Source organism: Cheilinus undulatus, linkage group 20 (assembly GCF_018320785.1).
Source record: "Cheilinus undulatus linkage group 20, ASM1832078v1, whole genome shotgun sequence".
Classification (NCBI taxonomy): domain Eukaryota; kingdom Metazoa; phylum Chordata; class Actinopteri; order Labriformes; family Labridae; genus Cheilinus; species Cheilinus undulatus.
This window is the reverse complement of record NC_054884.1, coordinates 34,635,320-34,650,989: the sequence shown is the minus strand read 5'-3', so window position 1 is coordinate 34,650,989 and position 15,670 is coordinate 34,635,320. Positions and strand designations below refer to the sequence as shown.

At 38.1% G+C, this 15,670-nt stretch overlaps 1 protein-coding gene across 1 annotated transcript; it reads left to right on the top strand.

The window, feature by feature from the left end:
- The first annotated feature begins 367 nt into the window (after positions 1–367).
- pdk2a (pyruvate dehydrogenase kinase 2a) lies at positions 368–13,977 on the top strand. Its single transcript, XM_041815897.1, has 11 exons — positions 368–573; positions 2,090–2,231; positions 2,772–2,843; positions 4,638–4,822; positions 7,333–7,422; positions 8,187–8,264; positions 9,735–9,811; positions 9,913–10,011; positions 11,653–11,763; positions 12,078–12,191; positions 12,350–13,977. Exons 1-11 carry the CDS (start codon positions 456–458, stop codon positions 12,491–12,493), a joined length of 1,230 nt encoding a protein of 409 aa, XP_041671831.1. The 5' UTR covers positions 368–455; the 3' UTR covers positions 12,494–13,977.
- The last annotated feature ends 1,693 nt before the right edge of the window (positions 13,978–15,670 follow it).

Sequence of the window (15,670 nt, the reverse complement as noted above, 5' to 3'; positions counted from 1 at the left end):
TACAAAGCACAGTATTTCCCTGGAAAACGTAATGGGGGAAATAGGCTGCAAAAATGTGTAATATATGTTAGACTAAGCTACGAAAATATATCACTTCAACTTAAATATGTTTTCTAATAATGTTATTTTCTGGCACATGTTACAGGCAGTACCTCCTAATTATCTTTTTATAGTTCATTCATGGTTGTTTTTGACACAGCTGATCATCCGTTACCTCCTTACATAATCCAAGATTGTTGATTTCTGACGGGAGCACCCAAACGTATTAAACCCTCCCCTCTCGTCTGTGATTGGTCCGTATGCATGGTAAATAACATTCCCGCTCTCCCATTGGCTGGAGCGTTCTACTTGTTCCGCGGCCGCCTCTCCTGCCATCATGACAACAGCTTTGGTCGGTTGGAGTTCCATAGCCTAGCTTCGGTGGTCGTGGTCGGCCGGCAGGACCTATAGCAATAATGAAGTTCGTGAGGTTTATAATGAAAAATGCCGCCCTGGCGAGTGCGCCCAAACATATCGAGCATTTTTCTAAATTTTCTCCTTCGCCGCTGTCCATGAAGCAGTTTCTGGATTTCGGTGAGTATTGATCCCCCTTCTGATTGATGTGTGATGGCTGTGATAGCTCGTGTGGAGAATTACCATACATGCTAGAACCATAAACAGAACCGCAGTGCAATGTATTGCAAAAATAACCTCCTTATGTTTAACATGAGCCTTGAATAGTGTACAGCATGTATGTATGGGGTTTGCCTGCAGGAGCACAGCGTACATAGTGCTCATAATGCTGAGTATTGCATCATATCTGCAACTGCAAGCTCTGGTTGCTCTACAGGGGCCTTATTGAGACACATAGCTGCTTCTCATCTACTTATATATCTACTTATATTTCTATGTATTTGATCTTAAAAGGCTTTGGCATCTTTGTCACTAAACACTATACAAATAGGACAGCTTAATTCAGTCATTTTGATGGTGAAGTCTCAACAAGGCAAACATCAATTATAAGCCATACAAAGTGATTTATTCTTAGGATCTTGGTAACTATTGACATTATCTGCCTGGCTGGTGATTATATTTGTGCTTTTAAACATGTATTAGTGATTTTTCTTGTGTTTTTATTACACATTTGCCATCTTTAAGTGTGTTTAATGGGTTATATGCATAACTTTGTGTTTCAAATTGGTTATAATGCACATGCAAGCCCAGACAGATGTCTACCTTTTGTTTCACATTCAAAAACAGACTTAAAAAATATTTTCTAATCTTGTCTAGTTTGATTGAAATGTTTGAAAAGTGAGATGAAAAGTCTTAAACATGCTGGTATTTCAGCTCATTTTTGTCAGATTTCTGAAACAGTTAGGGTTTGTCAAGTCTATTTAGAGTCAGAAAAGTCAGGAAAATATCAGTCAGACTCATCAAACATCCATCTAAAACACTGACAAGGTCAATTTGCTTTGTAAGACTTTAAAAAGGTAGAAAATATTCCCACTTTGACACATGAAAATAGTACTTTTTGGTTGAGATTTACATTATCTGCCTGGTTTATAGTTATTTTGTGTTGTTTCTTATGCAATAACAGTGATTTTTGTTGTGTTTTCTGGACACATTTGCCATGTTTTAAGGTCGTGATTGGTTGGATGTATAAACTCGTTTTTAAATTGTATATAACTCACATACAAGCTAAGACAAAGATCTTTTTTTCTTTTACATTGAAAGTATTTTCTGGTTTGGTTGAAAATGTTGGAAAAATAAGATTAAAACATTTTTGCATCAGAAAATCTTAAATTTACTGGTGATCCAGCTTATTTTTGTCATATTTTTGAAAGATTTAAGTGTTTGTCAAGTCTGGAAAGTGTCAAAAAAAGTCAGGAAAATGTCACTTGGATCTTCATAACAACAATTTTAAACACTTGCATTGTCAGTTTCCTTTCTAAGAGCTTAAAAAGCCAGAAAACATTTATATTTTGACACATGAAAGGCACCATGTTAGGGGCATTGTTGCTTAAGAATGTGCTGATAAAGTCACAAGTTCATATTATTGACTGTGAAAGTTGTTCCTGCTCTGATTCCTGTCTCTTCCTCACTCATTCAGGCTCCATAAACGCCTGTGAGAAGACCTCCTTCGTGTTTTTGCGACAGGAGCTGCCTGTCCGACTTTCAAACATAATGAAAGAAATCAACTTGTTGCCCAACAAACTCCTCACAACTTCCTCCGTGCAGATGGTGCAGAGCTGGTGAGTGGAAGCAGGATGTTAACTATTGTTCTGATCTGAGTTACATAACCTATCAAAAATGTCCACAGGGCACATTTGATTCCATTGAAAACAAACTTCCCCTCCGTCTGCGCTCGCTCATAAACAGCATTACGAAGCCAGTTTTCCTCTCATGAGTTCTTCTGAGTGAACTGTCACAGCTGTTGGCATGTTTACTTCCAATTAGTCGGACAGTTTAGTATCTCGATGTGATAGCGTCATGCTCTAAACTGCATAAGCACCCTTTGACCAAGTTGTACTCCTTCCAGCTGGCTCAGAGCAGACACGGGCTCTCAGCGCTGAACTTTACCCTACTTTCTTGCCACACGGTCACATGGTCCTGTTTACTGGAGGGGTTTCTTTTCCTTCCTTTGTTGAGGAATGACCCAAATTAGCCTGGCATGGATTACAATGCAGTTTTTTTAAGCCGTGAACTTTCACCTACATGCACACTCAGCTGCCGCTGTGGTATTTTACAGCATTTTTATGTGTTTGAACATGTTTATCTGTTTTCTATTTCAGGTACATTCAGAGTTTAATGGAGATTCTTGAATTCCTCGACAAGAATCCAGACGACCACAGAGTTCTTGGAGAGTAAGTTTCAAGCAAAGATATAAAGACATGTATAAAGATGTCAGCAACTGCCCAATGTGAACCAAAGTCTTGTTTACATTTGAGACAACGTTGTTAAAATACCCAATACTTTTGATACCATGTGTTTAAAAAAGCTACAATTCATATTATCAAAAAGAACAGAGGCTTTAAAAACTTCTATACCTCAAGAAAGGTGTAAGGAATTCATCAAAAATTGTAGGTTAACACCAGAACCCTGTCTAAATTGCATAAAACCATCATTAGCCAATGTATTTGTGCAGTTTAAATATTGAGCAGGTGTTTCACTGCAGTTTTTGTAAAATGACAACAAAGAAATACCCAATACTGGGCGCCTAGGGTGTCTATTTTTGTTGTTGAGCTATGCAAATATTCATCAGTATTGTTTTACTTTCACTGGTATCATATCAAAGTTTACAACTCTGGTATCAGTGCCGCAGAATTAGTCTAATCTTAATTGTAATCGCAGTGCCAGGCAGTGCAATTACATAATCACATAAAAGGCTGCAGTTATTTTTGTATTAAGTAGAACTTGAAAGGTTTGCAAGAATGTCTGCAGAAAGGTCTTTAAGGCTACAGTAGTGAGACTGCATTTGGACTTTGCAGAAGTACCTTCATTAAAGAAAAGTTTTTGGAAAGTATTCAGCTACTTTGAAAGTAGAACTGTAAAAACATCAGTTTTTGTGTTTTTCATGCTGATTAATTCTGGTATGTTTTGAGCTGAGAAATACACTTAAAAAATATATTTTTTCTCAGCATTTTCCTTGATAACCAAGCAACTAGAGCCATGATACAATTTTGGTATTGTATCATTTGTCAATCACAAATGGCAATATTGTCCATTATGACAACAATTGAACATTACTAGTATATCAAATCATGCAGCACTAGCTGGTACAATCACAACCCTAAACCTGACGGCACATCACAAAACCACTAAAAATCAAAACAAAACAAAGGCGGTTTTTAATTTATTTATTAAGATTTATTTTGCAGCTTTTTTGCCTTTTTTAGAGAGAGTAAGGACAGTGGCTAGAGCTGGAAACAAGGACAAAGAGAGGGAAATGACATGTAGTGAAAGAGCCACAGGCCGGACTTGAACCCGGGCTGCCCACAAATATGGGGCGCCACCAAACAACTAGAAACTTTGTGCCCCATAAAGGGCGATTTAAATCAAAGAGACAAAAATATATACAGCAATACTCTTTTGTTATTTAAAGAATAAGGAAAAGTTTTGTGGTAGATATTTTTAGGGTTTTTATTGGAAAAAATATGCAATTTTTTAATTCATTTTTATGGCACATTTCAGCAGAAAGACTATCCAGAGTTCTTTTAAAAAGGCTAAAAACCAAATATTACAAGAAAATATTAGTAAGCTATTAAAAGGGCTAATAAAACACAAAAAGTAGGAAAGCATTGACAAAATCACAGGTATAATAAAGAGAGGAGAAAAAGAAGAACAAGAAAAAGTCACTAAAGAAAAATGCTTCAAGTGCTAGAGAAAAGTATCAACAATTTCAATCTAAAGTAAATTAAAGTAAATTACTGTCAGATTAAGGTTATTTTGTAATTTTGTTGTCTGAGAACTGAAAAAATAACCAGATTTATTCAGAAATGAGCTGCAGTCTTTATGAAAATCAAACGGTTGCAGAAAATATAATGAAATTGTATCATGAACTCAGAATTTCGAGAAGCACTGTATCATTGCACCCTGTTTGGAAGATCTCCTACAACAAAGACAGCATTAATGACAGCTGGATGTCTTCATTTCTGCAGGTTTGTTGATGCCTTGGTCACGATCAGAAACAGGCACAATGACGTAGTGCCGACTATGGCTCAGGGTATCATCGAATACAAAGAGGCCTTCCCACAGGACCCAGTCACCAACCAGAACATCCAGTACTTTCTGGACCGCTTCTACATGAGCCGTATCTCTATCCGAATGCTCATCAACCAGCACAGTGAGTTACTTTTTGATGAAAAATACTGTTTCCATTGTTGAAGAGGAAATGATCCTGCTAAGCAAAGTTAAAGTTAGCTCATGTGCTACGTGAGACCCAGAGGCAGATGTGCATGTATGAGTGTAAATTTTGCTGTAAAGTGCTTTAAATTCTCTAAGTATAGCTCTAGCCTACACTGGCATTGATGTACCAGTTTCTCCCTAACGTAGCCAAGTTGACTGGCTCCTCCCGTTGCTGATATACCTACTATTAACCCCTCATACAACCCCACCCCTAACATACAAGCTATCCTTTCAGTTTGTGTCTTTTCTTTCTGTGTTGCATTTGTAGTGACTATCAGGCTGTGTTTCAGCTTTATTTAGCTCACTTTGCTCACTGTCACTTTCTCGACACCCAGAGGGAACAATAAGTCAAAACACGTCGCCTCACAAACTTTATTGTCACATCAGTGACAGATTTCTTTCTGTGGGATGTTTTTGTTTTCCTCGGGAGCAGAAGGAGTCATGACAAGGCTTCACATCATAACGTTTCTGCTTCATTATGCAGCAAATGTTTCTGAGTGATTGGAGGTTAGAAAGTGTCACAGAGAATAGGAAACGGGGTATAAATTTTGGGATTTTATGTTTATGGATGGTTCTGGCTAGAGGTGCGAAGGTTTGTTGATTGACTGAGGATTAAATCAAAAAGATTTTTCAGTCCTTTGCCAACATTGCTAACAATTTGTTATTCCAGTAACTCCAAATGATCTAATCTGCTGCTTTTTAGCATGATTGATTAAGTTTTATGGATTTGAATAGATGTTTGGAAAAATTAAGCAATGTGAATATGTCAGTTTGTAGAAATTATGTTTGAATTTTCCACATTTTTTTCAATGTATTCATGAAGAATTGGGCAGGGGTTTGATCAGCATATCATGGTGTTTTTATAAAAAAGACTTCTTTTTTCAATTTGGCCTATGAATCAAAACACAGTATTTTATGTTTTTTAAACTGGCAGGCACCAAAGGCTTTAAGATTAGATTGTTAAAATGTTTGATAATTTTATTTTCATTTATTTATAATACAGTCAGCAATTTTAATGACAAATAGTACCAAAGGGTAATCAGGTTTAAAAAAAAATACACAAGAATGAATCAGTCAAAAATAGCAGGCAAACTCCTGCACACTGCCTAAATCATACAGGAAACATTGTAGCTTGCCAATGTTTTTGTGCAATTTTGTTGGTGCAGGAGCTTGCATGCAATTTTATCCATTCCATCCATCCATCCATCCATCAATCCATCCCATCACGATGGTATCAAAACAGCAACTAATACTGTTTGATTGTGACTTGTAACATATAAAAATTGGTAATATTTGACTCACTGTATGTTTTTTTAAAGGCAATTAAACAGACTGCAACATATAAACATTAGCTTTGCATTATCTGCAGACATCACATCATGTTTGCAAAGTTTGCCCTCATTTCTATCAATATGATATATTGATACACCTAAAACTATGTGTTGGGTCTGGCTGCAGACCGTAAATCTCTGATGGCTGCTCTCGTAGACCATTCATGCAAGATGCTGTCTCTGTCTGAATGGCAGTGCATGCTTAAACTTTCAAAATAAAACTGAATTAAACTTTTGGTTAGGCTAAGGTAAGGGTTAGCTTAACTAGAGTCAAAAATATGACCTGCAAAACCTGATTACAAAACATGTAATAGAGCAAAGTAAATAGTCTGCTTACAGGAAAAAGCTTGTAGTCCATAAAAACACAAGGCGGCAAATTTAGCTTGCATAGCTCCACTATCTGTATAGCTAACAGAGCTAAAGCTAAACTTGCATAAATGCTAAATAACTTTGTAGCTACATGATCAGCTTGGCTATGTTAGCTTTAGCTATGTTTGCAACAGCTCAAATTGCTAAAGCTAATTTAGCTACACTGGCTCATGTAGTAACGTTATTACTTACCTTGTGTAGCTGTGTTAGCTTTAAAGCTAACAAAGCTAAAGTGAGCAACCGTTCTTGTCACTACTTCTAAAACAGGTCTATACATAATTTACCCGTGGTTTTCACCTCTTACCTTTTCTGTTTTATTACCCACGCCGATGAAATCAGCAGGGGGTTATGTAAAGGGTTCCGTATCTTTGTTTGTTTGTATGTGTACAAGATAACTTGAGAACGGAAAGTCGGATCTTCACCAAACTTTCAGGAAATATTGGGATAGTGACAGGGAAGAATCGATTAGATTTTGGTGATGATCCATGCACCCATTCAGTTTTTCTCGGACTTCGAATTTTGAACACCATAGTAATCAATAGGAGCACAAGTTCCTCAGTGGCGCTGCTTAGGCGTGGGTCTGCCGCCTCAGACGGCCATTCTAGTTTTTGAAATGTCATTTAGTCTGTTATCTTTGCAGTGTGGTCATATCATGAATGTAACTGGCAGACTTTTAGTACCAAAAAAATCTAACAATGTGCTCTCTGTTTTGTGCTCTCTTTAACCCGAATTCTTTTCTTCTCTGCAGCTCTTATTTTTGACGGTACTACAAACCCTGTTCATCCAAACACCATTGGCAGCATTGACCCTCACTGTCAAGTTGGGGATGTAGTCCAAGGTAAATATCGCTGGCATTTTATGTTATCTGTTTGTTATATCCCAATTTTTGCTTGATTTTATATGGGTCTGATGAACCAGTAAAAATCACATTTGGGAAAGTTGTAAATACATACTGTATATTTACAGTGCTTAACAAATTTATTAGATCACCTGTCATATTTGTCTCAAAGACCATCAAGCATCATGAAGGGCTTTAATGCAGACTCTTTCATTTTCACTGAGCTCTCCACGTTTACGATTTTGAATGGGAATGAGGGATTTCAAACTGAATTCACCCAAATTTTAGCCAACTCACTGGGCTTCTCTGAGAAGTCAGAAATTAATCAAGCATAACATTCAACCACTAAAACTAATTTTTCTGTCCAGGAATGCAAGTAAATAACTAGAATTTGACATATTAATCAAGAAATATTAATGTGCTTTACTATTTTTTTTTTAATTTTTTTGTAAATCAGTAAATTTTTAAATTCATGGATAACAATAACAATTATATTTTAGCATTAAAAATATCATTTGGGTTAAAGAGCTTCTACATATTGGTGTATTAACCATTGCAGAAACATAAAAAATGATTTTGGTAATTACCAATGCTGTTCATTTAGGGCAGCTGTGGCATAAACCTTACTTTGGTTAAGGTTAGAGTGGTCTAATAAATTTGTTAAGCACTGTATGAGTGTCTTCTCTTGTAATTATTTCAGTGTCCTGTACCTTTGTCTCATAATTGTAATTTCTGACATCATATTTTCTGTTTGTTTTATTCAGATGCCTTTCATAGTGCTAAGATGCTGTGTGACCAGTACTACCTCCGTTCCCCAGACCTCGTACTAAAGGAGATGAGCAGTAAGCATGCAATGATTTCATCTTTCTACTTAAAGAGAAGTCAATTTTTTGCTCTTAAAGCCGCCATCCTAAAGGCCTAATGTCATCTTAGTTTACGTAAGAGAATGTAATAATAGTTGCTTAACAAATAGAGCCAAGGACACAGTGTGTGCATAGAGTTTGAATGTTTGTATGGCTGTGAGTGTTCAGCCAGGTGGACCTGAGAGGTCTCTAATTATAGCTCTGAAGCTGAAGAAGTGGCTCAATGAGCTTGCCTGGTTGCATCAGACAATATTGACACGTACTCCCATTCCTCTCCAAACTGTCTAACGGAGCAGGACAGAATAATAGCTAATGATGGAGAAACAACCACACAAATGTTGAGGATGTTGAGTTTAAACAAGCAGCTACCTCCAGTGCTGGAAAACGAATACAATGTGATACATTACGAGACACAAGATAGACTGATGAATCTATTTAGTAAAGCGTTACTCAACTCTGCTCAACCAAAGAGCCAAATTGTTGAAAAAATACCTTTGCAAGAGCCACAATCTAAATGGAGAAAAGTGGCAAAAACAGGTTATAGTGCCAATGAAAATAAGTGAAAGGTGGCAAAAATGGTCAGAAAGCAGAAAGTGGCAAAAATGAGGGGAAAAGGGGCAAAATAGTCATACAATGGAGAAAACTGGGTGAAAAGTGGCAAAATGGGTACAAAGTCACAAAAAATGAGTTACAGGCCGTCAAAAAGCTGCAAAAAATGAGTGAAAAGTGATCAAAATGGGCAAAAAGCTGTCAAAAGGTAGGGAAAATGGGGAAAAATTGGCATTTGATGGCAAAAGGTAGCTTAGATGGGCATAACATTTCACAGAAACAGGATAAATGTGGCTAAAACTGATGAAGAATGGCAAAAATTTGATGAAAGTGGCAATAATGGTCTAAAAGTTGCTACAAGAAGTGGTAAAAATGGCCTAAAAACAGCAGAAATGGATTAAAAGTGGCAAAAAAAAAATTTTAAAAAAAAGGGACAAAAATAGCAAATAATGGCAATGGAAATGGAAAAATAAAGGTGGACAAGTTTGACCATTAAAACCTACTGTATAAGTATGTGAAACAAACTGATTAATGTGATGATTAATGGGTAACTTCTGAGGTCAGAGTTTCCATTTTTAAGGTTTTCTGGGGCAATAATATTTCAAATTAAGACATAAAAGAGCCACAAATCATCACAAAAGAGCCACATTTGGCTCAAGAGCTATACGCTGAGTATCACTGGTTTAGTGGATTTTAAGAGGCTGAAGACTTGCCTCGACTCCAGCCTCAGCTTTGTCTGCTACTAGACTAACAATAAGTTTTATAGAGGCAGATGTTTGGCTTCAAAATGGGTCTTTAGAAACCAATAAGTGATGTCAGTGAGACTATGTCCATGTTTATACAGTCTATATTTTATAGTAAAGAGACTGAAATGTATAAATGTATGTTTTCTCTCTACAGGCAATAAGAAGAACCTTCCAGTTAGCATCGTATACGTACCCTCTCATCTTTATCACATGCTGTTTGAGCTCTTTAAGGTACGACACATCCTAAAGTTTTGATTTAAGCCTTATTAAAGTGAAGCTTTAATTTAAACTTATGTTTAAAACTTCTTTATCTTAATGCCTTCCTGTTGTAGAACGCTATGAGAGCAACAATAGAGACCCATGACAACAGCAACAACCTCCCACCTGTTCAAGTCTTGGTGTCTCTCGGAGGCGAGGACTTGTCAATCAAGGTGACTGAACTTTTTCTGAATTTTCTGTTTATTTTTGTGTAATTCAGTGAATGACTCCTTTGTTTACCTGCACTCTTAACATTCCTTGGTGTTGTATGTGTGTGTTGTGGCGATATCTCCAGGCGTTTCCTCCCATAACACTAACACACTTACTATTAGCAGAAGGATTATGTAGAGCTGCAAAGCCTGTAGGAGTGAATGGAGTTGTAGGTGTGTTTTTGTCTCTATATGAACCAGTCTAACAGGTTTAATGAAGCTTGTGATGGTACGATTATTGCGCTGCATTAATCTTTCACACTGTTGTTGTTGTTGCTCCCGTTCAGATCGGTTTAGTGTTACATAAGTTAATGATACAGCCTTTCCCTGTGTGGTATATGCTGGCTTTAAAGCTCACAGCGTCACAGTCTTTCTGTTGTTTCCGCCCAAATCTTCCAGATCTGTTATATAACAACGTCACCCTCCATTTAGTAAAAAGCTTTTGGCAAGGATAGCCACATAACTCTGATAAGATCATAACACAGACTTTGTACACTCATAAACCAAGGTCTTCATGCTTTATTGTTATCACGTTTCCTGGACTGTTGTTGTCTCTTTGACTGGGAGGCTTAGAACTTCTCCAGACAGTTTCTTTATATCAGCTGTGTAATAAATTTGGAATATATCATAGAATATATTTGATATCCCTCTGGGCAACAGCCCATAGATGATGTTAGGGAAGGGTAGCAGAGCAACGAAACATGATGTAATAGGTGTGTGCCACCGCTAAGGGGTCAACTATATAACTTCAAACTTCAAAGAAATGTTGCCCAGCTCTGATAAAACTGCAGCTATATCTGCACTCATGTTAATCTAGATATCGGCATCAGCTAAACTAAAATGAATTTGTAAATACTGGCATATCAAAAATCGAATATACTGCATCCCTAAAACTTTAAAGAGTTCAGCCATAAAAATGGCCAAACTGTGTGACTGGCTAGTGAACAAAGTAGATAATTAGCAGCTTAAAGCTATACGTCTCCCTTTGGAGTAAACAAAGAGACTAAACAGAGCTGATAGGAAGGTAAATATTGGACTCGCATTCATCAAGTGGACACAAATAGGACACCATATGAGAAATGAGTTGCCCAGTGTCTACTGAGGATGGAATTAAGCTACATTTTTGCTAACTTGTTCACTTTTAGTCTTTGAATTGAAGATCTCTAGGGGCAAAAATGCTTATAAATAAAGGATTGTTAAAGAAAATTTGTTTGAATAAGCATTTTATATGTAGAGAATATAGACTATAAATATAGGTATAGTGTTGAACTCAGAGGCTGCAGGTGATTTGATTAAACCAACTCATTTCTTTTCCTTTCCTGAAGTAATAGATAAAGCTTGCATTGATTTGTTAATGTGCTACTACATTCCCTTTGCTCTGTATTTTCCCTAATATACCCCCTCTACCTGGAGCAGACTTTAATTAATACCCAGCCTGATTCATGTGCACATTTACCATGAAAAACCCAGAGTATGTATGCTAGGATAAAGGCAAAGTGTCTACGACAGGCAGGCCCCTGTCTCCTCTGCCTTTGTGCGTCTCAGCATTGTTCTCCCACCCTCATGTGACTCTCTGCCCTTCTCCATTTATGCTGCTGTCTGCAGGTGAGCGACAAGGGAGGCGGTGTCCCCTTTCGGAGGATTGAGAACCTCTTCAGCTACATGTACTCCACCGCTCCGGCACCACAGATAGGAGAGCACTCCCGGCCTCCGCTGGTAAGAACAGAAAACAGGCGGTGCTGTGCCAGGATTCATTTCATTACCTCATTTTCACTCCTACACAGCAGCTGTAACGGTGCTATTAATTGCACCATATGCTGTTTGGATTAATCTCTCTGAAATGCTCAATTTGAAGCTTTCACTTCAACTGTTTTTCTGTTAAAGGTTGAAATCCTTGCATATTTTTCTTTAAATATACCAAGTACCCTACAATAGAAGAAACCTCAGGTTACAAAAGAGCCATTTGTTAAAGGATGAGCCCTGCTTTCAGTGTGAACAAAGCCCTTTTAAACCCCTCTGTCTCTGTGCAGGCTGGCTTCGGCTACGGGCTGCCAATCTCTCGACTCTATGCCAAGTACTTCCAGGGGGACCTGCAGCTCTACTCCATGGAGGGCCATGGCACAGACGCTGTCATCTACTTAAAGGTAAGCCAGACGTGCATGAAACTGTGACAAAAAGCCATGCCTGCAGGACATTAGAGAAGGGAATCGGCTTTTTGAGGCACAACTTTAACCCTGCAGATGTGAAAATGTCAGCGCAGGAATAACAGAATTTTCCTAATTACATCCTCTTGTCCCTCCAGGCGCTGTCCACGGACTCCATTGAGAGGCTGCCGGTGTACAACAAAACTGCTTTGAAGAACTACAAAGTAAGCCAAGAGGCCGATGACTGGTGCATACCCAGCAAAGAGCCTCTGGATCTGAGCAGCTATAAGGTGGCCAAGTGAAAACCAGATCAGGCCGATGTACCGTGACACCTTTGGAATCTCAAACTCCCACATCTTTATCAGTCGAGGCAGGTGTGGCCTACGAACAATTTTCCCACAAAGAGGGACGTCTCCAGACGAAAAAAAGACACCATTTCCTTGTTATTCAAGTCTGGATTTAGCAGTAGCATGCTTTCATCAGCTTGTGTCCCTTTGGGGTTTTATAAAAAAATAGGAAACCTTACTAACTGAAGATGTTTATCAAAAGACACCCATATGATCTGTCATAGGTTGCATCAGCAGGGAGTTTGTGTGGACGTGCAAACTGGAGTCATGCAGGTAGAGAGAGGCAGCACCAGGCATGTTTGGAGTGAGGTGCTGTGGCAACGACAGTAGGAGTAGGAACAGAAAGATGCAAAAGAAAAGTGTGTTCAGACCAAAAGATGGGCAAATATTTCCATGGTTAGAAAACATACAAGGTCCAGAGAGCTTGAACCTGTAGCAAGAAACATAAATCCTGCTTTACTACAAATCAAGGTTGTGAAAGTTGTAGCTGAGCCATTGTAGGGAGTCTCTAGACATCCTAAAACTGCATCGTAAATGTTTGGCCCAAAAATCATGCATTTCAAAATGATTTGTTTGGAAAGGCAGAACCTTGTTCTGCTTTTGGTTTGAACACGACAAGGGAAGGTCAAAATATTCAAAAATCCAAGGACATAAGTGCAGCTGTTTGAGGAGTGCCATAAGGAGGTTTTCAGTTGAACAGGGAGGAGCCTGTTGTTGAACAAGTAAGAGGACCAGATTTTATTTCCTGTAGATTTTGTCACCCAAGCCTTACAGTGTAAACTCCACCCAAAGGCTCATTTAAGTGAAATACTTGAATTGTTTAGAATTAAACTCATCTTGCACCTTGTTAAACTGAAGCACTGTAATACAGTAAGGTATGTAGAATGGAACAAACGTAGTATTTTTGTGCATGTGTTTGGACATTTCAGCTCTTAAAAAGAATCACAGTATTGGCAGTGTCTTATAAGATACAGTGTTATCTTAGCATCAGACCAGGCTGAATGTATTCTGCTTTTTTTCTGTGCATTAATTTGCATTAAATACAAAGGGTATTATACTCTGAACATTATACAAGGCCCAAGTTCTCTCTCATGTACTACAGAGCATTTTCCACGCTTCTTTGGAGGTTTAATGCTCTTAGCTGAGCTCAGTAGAAGCTAGTGTTTTTAAACCCCAGGAGGCAGAGGATGTCATGTTGAAGTCCTCAAACAGTCTGTGATCCAATACGGCTAAAGGCCAGTCGCAGCTTTTTATTACACTGTGCCATAGGAGGAGGAAATGCCTTGGGTCCATGTGTGTTAAACACAGTTTTCTTTTATATTAAATTCATCTTAATCATACAGAGTGTGAGAGGTTATTTTTATAGAGCTTTATAGTGACTGAAAATGATTGTACATACTGTAAATACAGCACAGATAATAAAAAATGAACAAATGGAACACAACATGCTTCTCTTGTGTTATTTTATCATATACTACTACTAAGCATATGAGCATTTTCTATAAAAAGTATTCACTGCCTTGGATGTTTAACCCTGGTTTTATAAATCTATCATTTTCAATATAATTTGGCTTTTTTGAAAAGAAAAATACAAAAAACTCTTTAATGTCAGTTTGAACAGATTTTTACACAGAATATTCAGTTAAATGGAGGAAGCATCCCCACAGCATGTTGCTGCCACCATCATGCTCCACAGTGGGGATGGTGTGTTTGTGGTGAAGTGCAGTGTTTGGTGTCTATACAATAATGTCAAAAAGCACCATTTTGGTGTTGTCAGACTAAAGAACCATCTTCTACTTGTCCATGGAGTCTCCTTCATACCTTCTGGTGAACTCGAGTCCAGATTTAATCTGAGTTTTCTTCAACAGTGTCTTTCTTTTTGCCTCTCTTCCATAAAGCTTTTACTGGTGAAGAACTCGGGTAACAATAACCTTTCTCTGAGTTGCTCAGAGTGTTCTTTTGTCATCATGGTGTAACGGTAGCCAGGAATGTTGATTAACCAATGACTGCACCTTCCAGATACAGGTGTCTTTATACTACAATCACTTGAGACACATTCACTGCACTCAGGTGATCTCAGTATCACAAATTGTGAGAACTACTATACTGTACGAGCCCCAATAGGTGCATATTTGCCACACTTAAATGATTCAGATTATCAAACAAGTTTTAGTATTAGACAAAGATCACCTTTATAAATACAAAACATAGTTTTTAAAAGAGTTTTTCTTTTATTGCAGTGCATGTGAGGGTTCTTTCCAGCTGCCCCCCACCACTAAAAACATGCTTGTTAGGTTAATTGGTGACTCTAAATTGGCCGTAGGTGTGAATGTGAGCGTGCCTGGTGGTCTGTCTTCATTTGTCAGCCCTATACCCCACCTTTAACCCAATGATAGGCTCCAGCCCACTGCAACCCCCAACGGGATAAGCAGAATAGAAAATGGATGGATGGATGGATTTCATTTATTAAGGGAAAAAAGTCCCCCCAAACTTATGTGGCCCTATGCAAAAAAGTAAGTGCCACCTAAACCTAATGAATGGTTGTGCCAACTCTGGCATGTGCGATAACTAGCAATGAGTCTTTCACATCACTGTGGACGAATTTTGAACCACTCTTCTTTGCAAAATTGTTTTAATTCAGCCACATTGGAGGGTTTTCAAGCATGAACAGCATGTCAAATTGAGACGAGCCTTTGTGTTCTTTTTTGTCAGCAGTGGTTTTGGCCTTGGAACTCTCCCATGGATCCAGTTTTTGCCCAGTCTGTTTCTTATTGTTGAATCATGACCACTGACCTTACATAAGTCAAGTGAGGCCTGCAGGTCTTTAGATGATGTTCTGGGTTCTTTTGTGACCTCCTGGATGAGTCATTGATGCGCTTGTGGAGTAATTTTGGTAGGCTGACCACTATTGTGAAGGTTTATCACTGTTTCAAGTTTTCCCCATTGGGGATAATGGCTCTCACTTAGGAGTTCCAAAGCCTTAGAAATGGCTTTGCAATCCTTTCAAGACTGATAGATGTCAGTGACTGTTTCTAATCTGTTCTTGAATTTCTTCAGATGGCTCCATGGTGTGTTGCTTTTTGAGATCTTTTAGCCTACTTTACCCTGTCAGACAGGTTCTGTTTATAGGAT